Genomic DNA, 17,535 nt, shown 5'->3' with positions numbered 1-17,535 from the left:
GTCCGCGTTGTAACTCAGCAGAGGCGGATATAATACATATGTTTGCATTATGCCCACAACTACACACACTGCTACGAAATCTTGAACATTTTATGGAGGCTTCACTTAAGATCAAGTTGGAACTTAAGCCAGTCCACATTCTTTTAGGAATAGTACCAGAAGAAGGTGAACATCATGAGTTTGTTTTTTTGGCTATGGCAGTATATAGATTGTGTATTGCTAGGGCATGGCTAGACCCTAACCCCCCGACTCTACAGGTTTGGTTGGCTAATTTATTGTCCTCATACAATCTGGAAAACCCAATTTATGCAAGGAAAGGTAGGAGGGGGAGGGAAAGAGGGATGCGGATTTGGAAACCAATAGCTGATTGGCGGTCGGGGATAGGTTAGGATATATTTCAAGAAAATCATACATTATGATGGACAGTGTTTGAAAAGATGATTAACTCTGAAATGTTTTTTTTTTTTTATTTATTTATTTATTTATTTTTTTTTTTTTGTGTTAAACCGGATGTTTTAAGCCACTGAGTGTACACTTATACATGGTGTGTTGTAACCTAAATCTTTTTTCTTTCTGAATAAAAATAAGTTTAAAAAAAAAAAAAAAGTACAGTTTCGGCATGACTCAAATCTATATTTTGGAAGCATCATTTCATCTTCAGGCATTTTGTAGCAATCTATCTTACTGTGTGTAATGCAAGTTTGAAATAATGACTTGCATATTCACTGTGCTTTCTGTCACAGGCTGTGGCGTCATACCACTAAAAATACAGTTGTTACTATTCTGCACTGCACCAACAAAAATGTAATTCTCTGGCTCTCTGGTTATACACATACCTCTGCAGTGTGTTAACAGACTTTCATAATGTACTGCAGTGTGTTTGTCACTGAGTACTATTTTTTTTCTCTTAAGTTCCTTGTTATTTTATAGGTAGGTACTGCTGGTGAAACTTACAGAATATTTTGGGTTTTTTAGCCACACCTTTTGTACAACTGATATTCTGAACTCACATATTTAAAAGTGTATTTAAAAGTGCTTTCACTTGTCATAATGAAGAAAATTGAGTTTTGGTGAAATAAAATATTTGCCAAAGATCACAAAATGTAAGTGGGATAGCTGTGATTTAGCAATATTTTCTGGCTCAACTTTGTACAAATCAGCCACAATGTGTCTTTTATTATGTTAAAGCTTTTTTTTTCCAATCTCTTTGTGCAGTTTTTATATGGTGCGAAGTCGACTCAAAATAATTTAGATCTTTCCTGGGCACCAATTACATTACACAAAGTCTCATTCATTTTTTATGGGCAGATGTGAGATTAAGTGATTTGCCCAGACTCGCAGGATATTCACACTGAGAATTAAGCCTGGTCCCCCAGTTCCTAAGTCTCCAGCTATGGCCGCAACACCACATCCTGACTAAAAGGAGGGAGGCAGGCTGATGCCAGTATCAGAATTGGATTTTTTTGTCCACATCACAGAAATATTACAGAACCTTGCACAAAAATACAACAATTTTCAAAACTTTCCTCAGGGTGGGGGAGGGGTGAGATTCCTCTCTCCCGAGCCTCCCCCAATAAACACCAGCCCCACTTGTGCTACAATTCAATCACTGGTTTTACACCCCACCACTTTCAAATTCCAACAGCCGCCACTGCTGTGTGGATGTATGAACATCTGTGTGAAGGAATGGGATATATGCACATGGGTGACCGAGAGCCTGTAAAGCGTGTACTTGTGGCACAAGGCACATGTACAACGCAAACATATAACCGTTTTTTGTTTTTTTCAAATGGGCAAAATTTAAAGTGCAGAAAAACGTTCTTCAAAAATATTCATAAGGAAAACATTTCTTCACTTGATGGAACATTTTTTTTGCAGTTTAAATTTCCCCCCATGTAAAAAGGGCTGTATTTTTCAGTTATACATACGACTGTGTCTACCAGTCACTAGGAGCTAGATGCCTGTTGTGTGTAATGTGACACTTTGAAATGGGAGGAAATTCAACGGAATAGTTAACTTGGTTTATATGCATTACATAAAACTCATTGTTTTAATTTTTTCGCATGTCAAAGTGTCTTTACAAACAGCAGCCATTTTTCTTCCAGTGGACTGTAGATATGGTGCAGTTTATAAAAAGGAAAATACAGTCATTTCTTTGAATGCAAGGATTTTAAATTTAAAGTGCAGAAATCTGCTACATAAAATATTAGGAGATAAATGGCGTAATTAAAATAAAGAAAAGCAATAAGAATGTTTCATAGAAACATTTTTCTTCACTTATATTTCTTCCATTTAAAAGAAAATGATTGTATTTTTCAGTTATAAATATGGCACTGTCTCCCAACAACTAGGAGCAAGATGCCTACTGTTTGTAAATGCGGCACTTTAAAAGGGAGAAAGTTCAAATGAAGACTTGGCTTAATCTTTAAGTTTACTCTTCATTTAAGTTTGTTCTCATTTTAAAGCATTCAGAAATATAATTTATTTCTCATGCTCCAATATTGAGTCGAGAATGAGTTATATTTAACAGTTAAATAAGTCAGTAGTTCAGTTCTGAACCTCTGGGACTCACCTATATTATAGGTGCTCACCGTCTGGCTTGGCTATCTGCAATCTGATAATAATGTAAAATAAACATAGTATTTCCTTAAATTTAAAAGGAGAACGCAACACTTATTTATTGCACTTCTTAGTTAAAGATAAACCCAAGCCTGGGAGATACTCTGAAGGTTTCTGCAAGCTACTGGTAGCTCGCGATCGACTGGATAGAGACACCTGAGCTAGGGGTGTCCATAATGATGTAACAGATGGCTACAAAAGAAGAGATCACAAGTATATTTGAGGGTGAAGCAGTGGATAAAACCACTAGAAGAAGTGAGTCCTAGGGACTTTGAAGCAGAGCAGATCGAAAGGGGAAGTATCCAGAGAGAAGGCCAAAGAAACTGTAGGAGTCCAAACACAAGAGCTGGCCTTTTCATATGTGGAGTTATTCTATTGCTGCTCCAATTATATGACCTTATGTTAAACCATATTTGTGAAATAGCAAACCTATTCGGTTATTAAACTTTATCATGCATTTATTTATGAGAAGCTGTAGACCAAAAGACGAGTGAAGGACACCAATTCAGAATTACGACCACAATTAGATTCAAAAGTGTGACCTACAACTCTTGGGGACAATTTTAAATTACATGTAGATAATAAAGTAGGTAGCAACATTTGTGTTTTCCTACAGGATTGAACTGAACTACTCTGGGGCAAGACCATACTACTATATTGTAGTCAGAAGGGACACTTAACAAGGGTTGGAGTGCCATTAGTGCCTGCCTGTGGAACCTGAGCCTTGGCACAAGTTGTCAATTGCTCACAAAAAACACAAGGGTGTTTGATTTGTTCTTTAAATTATTTTGTCTCTGGGTTAAAGAATAACTCGCAGGGAATTACAATAGTGTGAAGAAGTTTAGGATAAAGAAAAAAAAGAACATATCTTTACCTTCCTTCCAGCATGGATGGGAATGAGGTTTACTTCTCGCATTATACCAGATGAGTTGCCGGCAGCCATCGTACGCACAGGAGTATTCATCATCTCCGATACCGTAACCTTCCTTTAAAGAAAAAAGGCCAAAATAAATGTTCTATTTGTATCACTTGGCATACAAGCATTACTCCCACCTGCACACACACCATACATAAATGTTTAATTACATAGCTTTCAAATAACTACAGAAACTACTGGGTACAATTTGGCAAACAGGAGATCTATAAATTCAACATCAAGTTACTATTTACATTCCGATGATGCGGCGGCCTTCGGATTACTGCTATATTAAAGGATTTGGGAGAACTTTCTTAAAAAGGTACTTCAGACATTTACCACTAACTGCAACCGTCTTAAATGACTCATATCCACCTAATGCTGCTAGAGTACGGACACAAAGCGAAACAAAAGGGGATGATGAACGGAGCGTTTGAGCAAATCAAACACTCACCCCCAGTCAACTGATCTGGGTTTAATCCATCACCATTCTTTAGCTCACTCCGCCACCCCAGTTCAGACATGGCCATATACAAATCAGTCTGACCGGAAACAAGTATCCTGGAACCGGTTTCTGGCATTTCAGCCGTCATCAGTCATTGTTTCCGGTCCAGGGAAGACATGGCTTTGGCAGTTCAGGCTGGACTGTTCCCATGAGGCACAGGGCAGGGTATGCTCAGATGTGAGTCCCTTGCTCACTTTGCCACTGGATTCAAGCTAGCCTGGCTGATGACGGCTAAAATGCCAGAAACCGGTCCCAGGATGCTTGTTTCCGGTCCAGGGAAGACATGACTTTGGCAGTTCGGGCTGGACAGTTCCCATGAGGCACAGGGTCAGACTGATTTGCATATGGCCATGTCAGAACTGGGGTGGCGGAGTGAGCTAAAGAATGGTGATGGATTAAACCCAGATCAGTTGACTGGGGGTGAGTGTTTGATTTGCTCAAACGCTCCGTCCATCATCCCCTTTTGTATCGTAGAGTAAGGACACAAAGCACACATTATGACAAATACCATAAGCACATTCTGAACTGTTTTACTTTTTAGGTTTCCGGTCATTTTATTATTGTACATTTTATTTCATTCATATCTTACTTCACACTTTTCTTGGTTTGGCTTGTTGGAGACCTCTTAATTTACGTTCAAAATCTTATGATTAAAACTTAAATTGAATTTAAAAAATGATAAACAAGTGTGGCTTAAGCACTTCCTGCTTTTACTGGGACCGGATCCTTTTATTAGAAAACTGGATATGTTAGAGTAACACCCCTTAAAGATTTTTGGATGGTCACTGTGCTGAAGAGGAAACATGCACAGAGGTTGAAAACAGCCAGTGTCCTGATCCATTCAGCACGGATTTTTCAAAGAGCATACCATTAATTTTGCTATAATTGAGATAGAAAAGATTCTCTGAGCCGACCATACGTTTACAAGAGAACCTCCAATCCTAGAGAAAGTGAATTTAGCCCCCCACACCTTATCCATCCCAATTATTGTATTAATCATACCTCCCAACGAGGCAAACCATGCCAATCTCATCAAAGTAATTAAAATTTTAGTCTGACGAGAAAACGACAGAGGTTCAGCAGTTGCTAGATGCATGTTCAAAACCCAAGATTTGGTAATACTTTTGAAGCCTACAATTCCTAGGAGCAATTCTAGAAATATTCAGGACTGAATCAAGAAACGCCACAAACGTTTAGCTGGGATGAAGTATTGACTCTTCTGCTCAAAGCCAGGCTCCTTCTTCAAGTCTCCATATAAAGTTATAAGATATTTATCCACAAATTAAGAAATATTATTCACCAGGTGCCCCATCCTAGATACAGTCTCACTCTTGCCATGCTTACAGCATTCACACAAGATTTGCTCTGGTCTGAAAAATTAGATCATGTTCCCTCAGTCAGAATTTAACTTTGTACTATGCTGCATTAGAGTGAATAAAGCCAGTCAATCTGCCGAATAGGGAAACTCGATGCACATTGCGCACCAGCTAGGACTTAGCCATGATAAAGGAAGTTTTGCGAAATATTTACTCTTCAAAAGAAGAGATAGGTCGTTTGGGAAAGGGTGTAAGATAATGCTACCTGTCACAGTATGCTCAAGTACTAATGTTCCAAAGAGCCATCTCCATTTGCGAAAGAGTTTCTTTAAAGATCAAGACTTCTTGAAACATCTTGTAAATGGGCAAACAGATTTAAACAAACTTCAGTTAATGTTTAACTAATTGCATATTAATTGGCTGTGCAGTATTAAAGTACATATATCCGAATCACAAAGTAAGCAAGGAGGAGACCAGTGGCCGTATTACACGTTATCATTGTATGCGCCTGGCACACCTTTCAAAAGGTGCGTCGGGCACAAACAATGATAATGTGCTCCATTATGGTGTATGCGTTCCCTCCAGGGCAGCTGCGACCTCACACTGCCCTGGGGGCAACGTATTCATGTGAAAACATGGAGCAGCTGCCCAGTGTTTTCACAGTGCAGGCGGCACCCGTCTGCACTTTCAAAGGGGATTAGTGATCCTCTTGCAAGCAGGTGCAGTCAGTAAATGCACCCGCCTGCAAGGGGATGTCTGGGGGGGGGGGGGGGTCCATTGGACCCCCTTTACACCCTGCATAGTGCTGCTCTCAGGGAGCGCACTGACAGTGCGCCACCTTTTAAACGTCACATTGACAGTGCGCTTATTGAGGGCTTCTTTGACTCTGCACCCGCGCCATATTACAGACGCAGGTGCAGTCAAAGGAATTCCCTCATTTGCATAGGGCACGCCCCTATGCAAATGAGGGGACCCCCTCTGCTGATAGTGCTGGCTTTAAGTGCACCAGCGCTATCGACATTATAGAAGGGAACACACAAGCATCTGCGTCCTCTTCTACAATACTAAAGTGCCCTGGGGCCGCAAATGCCCTTTTGCGCCCCCGGGGCACCATCTGTAATATGACCCCAGAATTATATTTGCTGAATTCTCAGTTTGTGTGCCTGGTGGGATCAAGCAGTAGTTTGGGCATCAAGCTAACTGGTTACAAAGCAATGACTGAATATAGTTAATAAGATTTCACAAAACATATACTTACATGATTAAGAAATTTGCTGTCTTTGGTCGCCCAACCAATTTGCATTACGCCAGAGGTAACAACTGTAACTTCATAGTACCAGATTCCAGAATCAACACAAAAAGTACATCGAACACTTTCAAAAGAAGATGCATCACATCGGGCCTGTAACATCAAAAGCAGAATACATGATTTCTCTTCTGAATGAAACATTAAATGGAAAACAAAGCTTGAACTCTACAAAATACACAGTTAAAACCAGTGGTTCGTGAGCCCAGAAGTCTGTTTGATGGGGACACATTAGGCATTGGCAGTGTCTGGTCCATGCAAACATTCAAATTATGAAAAGATAAGCAAATGACAACATGTTCCACTGTATCTGCAGACATTTTATGTCCTAGGTAAGCAAGACAGCAATCTCAAATGACTGCATTGCTAAGAGAGTTCACAGGGAGACATCTTTAAGATCACACCAGCAAACTAACTCCTCCCCCTTCACTTACCCAGGCAGTCTCTTCAAATGCCCTACAGCTCAGCACCTCAGGTAGGGTAGCCTCTTCCTACACTACACATTAAGCTACAGTGGGGTCCCCGTGTATTCCTCAGAACCTACATACTGTTTAATAAATTAGACAATTAGTTCAGTCAGATAATCATTTAGTAATTACATATACAAGGTATGATTATAATATATATATATATATATATATATATATACACACACACACACACACACACACACACACACACACACACATATACACAGAAAAAATTCAAAGGTTACAGGAATCGTATAGTTAGGCACAGATTTCACTTGTACAAAACCATTGAAATTCAGCAGTTATAGTTGCCTGAGCCAACTATAACTTGCACACCCACAATGCACTGCTTATGACCTCACATACTACATCACTCAAGACATGGTCAGTAACATTACGGATTACATATGGGACTACATCACCAGAGGGCTGAATGGCAGTCCTGTAAAGATCCAGCACAGCCATGCCACCCAACTGCGTGGAGTCAGCCAAAAGACTGAGGTACTCAAGCCTCAGCTTCTTAGGGGACAGAGGTTCTACCATCATCAGTGAACAGTTTTGAGGCTTCAAACTGTCTCTGGAAAGTGGCTTCTCCGACTACGAAGAGGATTTCTCTTTAATATGACACGTTGTTGCTTTTTTTGGCAAGATCCCTTATGAGAACGCTCCATGGAAGGTTATTTACCTTTTCGAGAGGCCACTTCGAGGGAGGGGTTGTCCTTGCATGCCTTAGCCAAGAATAGCATAGCCTCTTGCTCCCCAATGACCTTCAGTTGCATGGAAGCAAAAAGTCACCGGACCTAGTGTTGTGTTCCAACCATAGAGACTACAAACAGTTGTGCGGACACGAAAAGGAAACCTTCCAGCACCCTCTGCCAGGTTTGACATCAGAGGATCTATGATAAGATATTTGACATAACCACTGTTGAAAGCTGAGAATTTAGTGAGGGAGACCCCAAAAGAGAGCTTCGGACCGTATCAATGAGGCATGGAGAAAGAAACTGATGTCAGTGAGCCAGTTTATGCCTAACAAATTACTTACTTTGGTAACGCCTTTTCTGGTACAATCTGCAGATTCCTCATCTTTGAATTTTCCAGATCCTGTTTCATGCCTAGGGAATATTCTAAGCAGTATCCCTGCATGCTGACAGGCAGCACTCGTGGCCCTGCGCTGATGTCGCTGCACGCCAGAGTGACATATGCAGGCCTATACAGACCCCACCCATGCACTCTGACATCAATTCTTTCTTGAAGCCAAAATCAGAATGACTGCCGCCGGTGTGCAGATTCCTAAATTGGGATCTTTAGTGAAAAGGAGTCCAGTTCACAGCAAGGGGAGGATTTTAAAGAGATGCTTCACTACAGAATAGATACCCAAGCAATACCTCTAGGGTGGAGGGTCTGTGAACTGGCTCAAACCAAAAAGTCCTACAGGACTGAGCGAGCAAAGAGCCCTTATAAACTGACCTGGCAGTCCAAACAGCAGTGCTTTACGAACCTATGGAGTGACGATCATGTAACCACCTGGCAAATGTCCAGTACCGGCACTCCACAACTGCAGTCACAGTAAGACTGGAGTATGTTGAGCTGGTGTTAGTTGGCGATGTTGAATACCCCTACCTGGTCTGCCAAAAGCACCAATTTGCTTGGACTCTGTCAAGAGGGACACTGGAGTATGCACTAGAGCCTAATGCAGGCCTTAGCCTCAGTCCCCAAAATGGTATCACTGAGGGCCTCATTAAACAGACAGAGGCTCCAGAGAGCTCTGATCAGGTTGAAGGACATAGGTTACAAGATTGGTCTAAACCTCTTGGCAGGCAGCTGAAGGTCAAGGCTCTCCGCAACCCTCCGCATCATAATAGCAAATGATGCACTCTCTTTAGAAGGGCTTGAAGGAGAGAACAGGACAGTATCAAATGAAGTGTTGAGGCCACTAGCAACTTGTAGATCCTCATACCAGTTGTCATCCTGGTATGGTTGACCTATTTCTTCACCTGCATCATAAAGTCCATTATCAGAATCTGTTTTAAGGATCATGTCTTCCAGCGCTGAGACCCCTTTTTCATTTCAGTTTGAAGACATGGGTTATTTAACATATAACAAAGTGATGAATTGCTATTTCATCACATTTCGGGCCTGTGATTTTATTCTGTAAATGTATAATGCAGGTCTGACAAACAAGATCAATGAAAAACACATTCAGCAATAATTTTGTTACTATTTAGTTTAAAAATTAATCCAGGAATATCGTAAATCTTATGACCGTTTCCCTTCATAATTCTTTTATTTTTCCTATTTTAATCACTTGCTTTTAGGCTCCTTTTAGTTTTAGGTTCTTAAACACACAGGACAGGTTCCATTTTAGCAACATTTTCCATTTTAGTTAGCCTGCTCAGCATGTTTACCTGTGGCCTAGATAATGGCATGCTGTTTACATGAAGACTATGAGGTCGACTCCATTTTAAATAGGTTTTCAGAGTTCAAGTTCCTCCCCAAGACCACTCATCCTTCACTCAAATGCGGTTTTCACCCAGGCCAAGTGAGTTTTAGTAATAGCAGTTGGGTTCGAAAAATAAGGACGGCCTTTCCAAATTCGTCTATTCAGACTTACTGTTTTTAACCAAGGGAATTCGGAGACCTCTCTCGCACGAGAAACAGTCTTTGATGATCTCTGGTTTAGCGAGGCATGTAGGTTCACCCAGACTGAACACCACAAGAGGAGGGGGCCAGCTTAATAATATCATCAGTATAATCTGCCCCAAGTTCCAGGTGCATAATAAAGGTAGAGCATACAGGTGAAAATCCCATGAATCGCCTAAATGCCCTATTCTGCTCACCCTGGAAGAGACTACTATTAGAGTAACCACAAAGTCAGAAGCCCTCCGTAAGCATTGGGAGGCATTTTATCCTCCAGGAGAGAGGCTACAGGTTGTCGCCCAATGTGGTTAGCCAGATTAAAAATACATACTCCACCGAATTTAGAGATTTTTAGCGATCTTTAGCAATAAAGGGTCCCAAATTACCCCTTGCATCCATAACTATGCCAAAATATGAAAAATCCTGGGTCTGGTAGACAGGGTGACCTTGTAAACGTATTTGCCTGCATCTTATGTTGCCCAGGATTACAAACTATGACGATATTAATGATGAGTGATCAAACCAAGTGTCCCGATCAAAGAACCACATTCTTGAAATAAAATATTAACGCCATTGGGGGTTCTGGGGAGTAAAACAGCATCATCTGCATATAATAAAACTGGGACCTTTTTTCTAACAATTGGGGGGGAATCTAAAACTTTGTTAGGCAGGGCTGTGCAACGGTCATTAATGTACGAAAGAAACAGGGGAGCAAGGAAACAACACTGGAGCACCCCTCTCCCTATCTTTAAACTGTCTGTCTACTCACCTGATGGGCCAAACCTAATTGAAGCTGATTGGTCAGGATCTTCCATAATTTAAATCTAACCACACAAAGTTGAAGGCACAGGAGAGGTTTGTGAAGGCCAGGCAGATGGAGCAATGCCTTTCGACAGTATACTTGCTGATCAGCATATGCAAGCTTTTTTCTGAGAGATGTTGATCATAATAAATTGTGCTCAGAGATCCTTCACCTAGTTAAAAGTATAGACTGATCACAAATATCACATCATGGAGAAAATCTGCTGTTTAATCAATCACTACTGCAGCAATCATGATTTCTGCGCTTAAAGGCTAATTATTTGATGTGGGGCAATAGTGACATCATACCACACACACCGATGAATAAGCCACTACCAAAGTTTGTAACAGGCACCAAGAAATCCATGATTGAATTTGGTTTATTATAATGAAAATGTTGGCAATTAAACCAAATGTATATTATTTGTGCCACTGATTTTAACAGGGAAGTCACAAACACTAAACATAGAGTGCATACTAACAGAAGAAACTGTTTGCAGCAGGCATCTTGTCTTAAAGAACTAATTATTATTTCTACCTCCAGTCCATGTGGTGAGATTTTGAGATACTCGCTAACATCATTGCTGTTCAGCATGGCGTTGATATTAGAAACATCTACTTTCTCGTATGTGAACTGCCTTCCTTCTTTTAAAACTAAGGACAAAAAAATGGATAGAATTAGAATATGCAGAACAGCCGCCTATTTCATTTCATCTACATATTGTTGGACTTGCATTTTAATACAAAGTATTAATACATGACATAAAAACATCAACTGAGGGTTATGGCATAGTTTGAGTAAAGTGTTCTTAGTCCTGAATTTCCAGGAGTAAGACATGCTTACTCATACAAGAAAAAGAACTGAATCAAGACTTCAATTATTATTTACTTGACTTTTCATTATTATGAAATGTTATGAACAGACAACAGATGAAAATGAATTAAAAAAAGCAGGCAAATATTGGGAATACCACCAAGCACAAATCGGTTAGTTGTATGACACCTTGAAATTATGGTTATAAAGAATGATAGCCACTGAGTGGTTAGCTTCTTTCAGGTTTTGCCACCCAGCAGTTAAAATGTGGGTTTAAAAAAAACCCAGTAAAACACTGAGAATGTAGATGAGATGACCAGAGACTCGTGAAAGGAAAAGAGTAGAAGCTTGCAGTAAATGGCATAGAAGGCTGATGAAAGGACTAGTAAAATGAGGATGCCTGGTCACATTCTCCATTGGTAAGAGATTAGACTCAGAAGCAATTGTAGTGCTTTCTATGCCTTGAAAAATGGATTCGAAAATCATAAATTGCTCAGAGAGATACATTTTTCATGTGGAATTATTTCTAAGACTTTCACCATTTTATCCCATAGCACAAAGTCAGATGCTCAACAGAGTCTCCTAAGGCTTGGCCATTACTACGGTCAAGACTATGGCACTGGCAGCGGTCATGTCAGTGGTGTAATGCATGCCCCATGTGTCAGAGGGACAACCACCCTTCTGTGGGCCCCAAATCACTCTAATCGTATGGATATCGGAGCTGTGAAAGTTTATGGGGCAACTCGCACCATTTTGCTGGGGGCCCCCCCATCAGTTTCATTACACCACTGTGTCAAGGTAGTCGGTGGGTTTTATCGTACAGTGTCAGTGCAACTGACGTTTTTTGTTTTCATTTGGAGGAGCCATGCTAGGACAAGAGGAGTCCTCTGACACACTACAGATAACATCAGTGACTTTGGAAGTGAACTGCAGGAAAATGAGATTGGAATTGTGGACACTTATGCTACTGTTCGTAACTCACTCTGATGTTTATCAAACGCAAGGGCATTTTGCACTATATTTTAGACTAAAATCTTAACTAAAGGACGGAGTGGACGAGATAGTTCTCAAGAACTTAAAAATGATAGATAGATAGATATGTTGCTTTTGGCCTGAAATACATAAGGTTTAGCGGTTGTGTATGAGCTATAAGAACTGGTGTTGGACTGTACCTCAACACAAAAAGACATTCAACTGTTGGAAGAGATGTCAGCATTATAGGTGCAGCACTGTTTTTTGCCTTAAGCAATGGCTATTTGTGGCCACAGTTGGTAATGTGAAACGCAATTTCGACAACATTATCTAGACTTTTTCCAGCATGACATCAGTAACAGCACTCCTGAGGTCACCAGTTTCAAAAAGCTTTAAAATTACGGCAATTAAAAAAATTAAAATGAGAAAATAAATTAAGTGTGCGTAGATGACCTAGGTAATGTTTTGCTTTGCAGCATGTTACTCTGAATGTTTGTCCCATTTTAAAAAAAAAAATGTCAGGCCAACCACACACATCTGACGCATTCAGTTAGCCCCATGCAAAATATAACAGTATGGCAAATTAGCAACCAATGCTACTAAAAACAAATGCAATTGAAAAATTGCTGTCAATTACTTTAATTAGGGCCTTCATCTGGATCCTACCTTCCTTTCGATACGAAGGAGTTATCATCCATTGGCGAAAGCATAGGAAGATTTCATGGCTTTTCTTTAAGCCTCTGTTACTAGTTTAGATGGATGTTCATTTCAAAGCTTTCATCTTGAAATCAACTCAAGCAGCAAACACTGTGGCATTGGCCAAAACTACAACAACCCTACTCCCAGTCAGAGGTCTTCAATTCTGCTTTGGAACGTCGGAATGATCAATAGGTGATCAATTATACCAAAGGTCATTAACACAGCACTGGACCAGTTCTACTTTCTAAGCAGACATTTAATATCTCTTTGAAAACACGAACGGTGTTATTGACATATTTTTTCTTCTATTTGTATCTGCTTTGCTTAAATGGACTTGCAATTATATTGTATGGGTAAAGGTGTACAGTAGTGAAGGGAAGACACTGAGTGCATAACCACTGTGAAGTCGAGAAGGAGACGGGCCTCAGGCATTTTTATTTAGAGGACAGGATGTAGCCTCACTGGCACCACTTAGCTTTTTGTTTTTGTAGTTGAATATAAGGACCAGCTCACATCTTCACAATAGGACAAGGGAGAATGAAACTTGCATAATAGACAGTACTTCAACAGACTTGAACATTTTAGTAGCAGCCCTAAGATGCTGGGTGGTGGACTGAGGTGTTGCCATCATAATTGCAGCAGTTGCAGTAGCACAGGGTACAGGGATCTGAGGGTAATCCAATTAAAAGGTGTATTGTACTACCCAGTCAAACTATTCCAATGCAGACAAGGCTAACTTGCCTTAGGGCTATTGCAACATTTGCTACTATAATGACAGTGGAGGTGAGATGGGAAGTTTTTCAGAGGTGCCACTGAAGAAAAAAAACAGGTTGTTTAAGTACTTAATGTTTTTGAGCTGTTTAGTCTTTAGGTTCAGACGCAATCGTCTTCTCATTTAAGCAACTTAATTCCCCAAATGGATGTATTGAAGGACAGCACAGTTTGGCAGAGGAAACACCTAATGGGACCTAAAACATCCCAATTAAACAGACCTTAAGTGAGAGAATTTAAGAGTTTGACTTGACAGAGCTAACTGGTAGCTAAATTCTCTGAAAAAGAAAACAAAATCTCACAACTGATCTTTAGAACTGTATTTGCAAATTTGGAATATTCACAAAACCGGAGGCAGATTTAGGTAAGATAATTAAACATCATAAATGAAATCTTACAGAGATTGTCTAAACTCCATTGGGCACAGAATCCAACTTGGCGTTTTAAGTAGTCAGAGTTATTCATCCATGTCTCCAATCTGAGTAGCTGATCACTTATAGAGGACTCAGAAATCGTTAATTTATTTTCACCTGATAAAAGGAAACAGTAGGTATTAAACAAATTATACACGAGGTATTTATCACTTTCCATTCACCGTTCTTTATAAAAACATATCAGGAAATTAAAATTAAGAAATCTGTCAGTCCAAAATAATTTACCTACAATAACGCAGTTGAATATGGTCATGCATATCATTCTACATAGCACTCCTACTACTTACAAATTGAATATTAAAATTACAAATGAACACATTTTTCAATTTACTTGACAAATAAATAGGAATGTATTGGGGACATCTTCCTCCAAGACTGAGTTGCTTATCTTCGGCATTGCTCTTTCTGGAGGGTACTTTATCGAACCACAGATTCCTCACATTTTAAATTTCCCCCAGGCACAGACTGGTTTGGAAACATTTTAGTAGTTACTACCATGCACATATATGCAGTTCCATCGGACTCCACAACTGCCTTGTCCCACCTCTGGAAATGACAGGACAGTGTTATATTTAAAAGCCTCCTTTGCAAATTGGTGTCGGCTTACAACCAAGCACAGAGCATCAGTAACTGATTTGATAACTATGGATAATCCAACATGGAACCCTATTAACATCTAAAAGTTTACTCCACAGCATGGGGTAGGAGCGAGGGATGCAAGGAATCTGCGGTCAGAGGATCCATCAGAAAGAGTGTTACCACAGATATTTAACTTGTTCTTTTGATGGATACCTCCAACCATAGATTTCTCAACCTTTGGGTACAAAAGAAGTAGCTCTCAAACGGCAGAGAGTTTGAAGAGTGGACTTTTTACCAGGAACTCCTGCAGAACCGATTAGGCACAACGATCCTCCCTGTGGAACCAAGAGCCCATACAATAGAGTCTGGTGACGATGTGGACTGATGCCCAACTTGCAGCCTGGCAGATATCCAGCATGGAAACATCTCAAGCTAAATGGACAGTAGTTGCTTTAGCTATTGTGAAATGGGTCAAAATGCCTTTATGAAGCTCCTTCGTGCTACAAGAAACAGCACATGTTCATGCAGAGGACAATCCCTATTAAAAGGGCCCATTTCTGGTATGCTCTTCTGATATTCACACTTTCAAAACTAACAAAGAGTTGGTCATGCATCATGTGCTCCTTAGCTACATAGATGTAAAAACGAAAGCTTTTCTTGGGATCAAACTCATACAGCTTTTCATTAACCTCAGAGATTTGTTTTGAAGAGAAGAAAGCGGGAAACACGATTTGTCTGTGACATATGGATGGGCGATACCACTCTCAGGAGAAAGGATGGCAAAATTCACAGTACCAACTTGTCCGGGAAGAAGGTGGAATAGGGAGGTTGTACTGACAGTATCTGCACTTCCCTTATGTGATACAAAGAAATGATTGCAATAAAGTAGAATATGTCAGCAACCACAAAGAACACCTGTTCATGGGTTAAAAATGCATGCATAATAAAAGATAGGAGGAAACATGCACATAATACCCTTCAAAAAACACATCACAACCAGTGATTTGAAAAGAAAGGGCGGATAAGACAGAGAGGGCTAACAACCTGCAGCATACCTTCCTGTGCCAGAGACAAGACAAACAGAAGTACATTAGAAAAAGTCACTTGAACTGGATCAACCAGACAGTTGCTGCACCAGGCTGCAAACGTTATGCAGCAGCCAGAATATATGGATTTTGTGGATCAATGGCAAGGGGCTAAAACCACATCAATCTCCGCGCAGGGAGGTATTGTTGCTTAGAGTCAGCAGGTGAGAGTACCAGACCTATAGAGTCCAATTTGTGGCTATCAAGATGAGCTGAGCCTTATGCCTCCTAATCTACTTCCGAACTCAGTGAGTCGGAGGCAGAAGGAGGAACAATTAAAGGAGACCAGATTTCGATGGAAGGTGGAACAGATCCCGCCAAAGGAGCCCTCATGCGGAAATTTCAGAGTGCACAGACCAGACAATGAGCGTTCTCAGTGGTAGCAAAAAGATCTAACCAAGGCAGACCCCACTGGGAGAAGAGGCCTTGAGCTACCTCCAGGATCAGACACCCCTCGCATTAGATTAGATGACATCTGCTGAGCTAGTCAATCAATCAATCAATCAATCATAGCATTTATATAGCGCACTACTCATCCGGAGGGTCTCAAGGCGCTAGGGGCGGGGGGGTCCGCTACTGCTCGAACAGCCAGGTCTTGAGCTGTTTCCTGAAGGCGAGGTGGTCCTGGGTCCGGCGGAGGTGGTTCGGGAGGGAGTTCCAAGTCTTGGCGGCCAGGTAGAAGAAGGACCTTCCTCCTGTGGTGGCTCTTCGGATGCGAGGGACGGCGGCGAGGGCATGGCCGGTCGATCAAAGTTGGCGTGTGGGAGCGTAGAAGTTGAGGCGGCTGTTGAGGTATCCTGGGCCTTGGTTGTGTAGGGCCTTGTGTGCGTGGGTGAGGAGACGGAAGGTGATTCTCTTGTTGACCGGTAGCCAGTGCAGATCTCTCAGGTGTCCGGAGATGTGGCTGCGACGGGGGATGTCCAGGATGAGTCGTGCTGAGGCGTTCTGGATCTGCTGGAGTTTCTTCTGGAGTTTGGCGGTGGTTCCGGCGTAGAGGGAGTTGCCGTAGTCCAGGCGGCTGGTGACGAGGGCCTGGGTGACAGTCTTCCTGGTCTCGGTGGGGATCCACCGGAAGATCTTACGTAGCCTGCGCAGGATATTGAAGCATGACGAGGAGACGGCGTTGACTTGTCTGGTCATGGAGAGGGAGGAGTCCAGGATGAAGCCCAGGTTGCTGCGTGGTCTGTTGGTTTGGGTGCGCTGCCCAGGGCGGGGGCCCACCAGGAGTCGTCCCAGGCGGAGGGTGAGGATCCCAGGATGAGGACTTCCGTCTTGTCAGAGTTCAGTTTCAGGCGGCTGCTCATCATCCACTTGGCTACGTCTGTCATCCCTTCGTGTAGGTTGGCTCTGGCGGACCGACGTCGTTGGTGAGGGAGAGGATCAGCTGGGTGTCGCCGGCGTAGGAGATGATGTTGAGGTTGTGTTGGCGTGCGATGGCTGCGAGGGGGCTCATGTAGACGTTGAAGAGGGTTGGGCTGAGCGAGGAGCCTTGAGGAACGCCGCAGATGACTTCGGTGGCTTCTGATCTGAACGGGGGGAGGCGGACTCTCTGTGTCCTTCCGGCGAGGAACGAGGTGATCCATTCCAGTGCCTTCTCCTGGATCCGTTCTT

General features: G+C 41.6%; 1 protein-coding gene across 1 annotated transcript in view; it reads right to left on the bottom strand.

Moving 5' to 3' along the window:
• Positions 1–17,535, bottom strand: part of RSPRY1 (ring finger and SPRY domain containing 1) — a 220,759-nt gene that overhangs the window by 65,852 nt on the left and 137,372 nt on the right. Inside the window, exons 8-11 of the mRNA XM_078670430.1 lie at positions 14,225–14,356; positions 11,109–11,224; positions 6,615–6,758; positions 3,494–3,605 (exon numbers count right to left, since the gene is read on the bottom strand). Coding sequence (XP_078526556.1) covers positions 3,494–3,605; positions 6,615–6,758; positions 11,109–11,224; positions 14,225–14,356 — 504 coding nt within the window. The remainder of the gene's footprint in view (positions 1–3,493; positions 3,606–6,614; positions 6,759–11,108; positions 11,225–14,224; positions 14,357–17,535) is intronic.

The sequence above is a fragment of the Lissotriton helveticus genome, chromosome 12, assembly GCF_964261635.1.
Source record: "Lissotriton helveticus chromosome 12, aLisHel1.1, whole genome shotgun sequence".
In the NCBI taxonomy this organism is placed as follows: Eukaryota; Metazoa; Chordata; class Amphibia; order Caudata; family Salamandridae; genus Lissotriton; species Lissotriton helveticus.
Note: the sequence above shows the minus strand (reverse complement) of the source record. Positions and strands in the feature narration are given on the sequence as shown.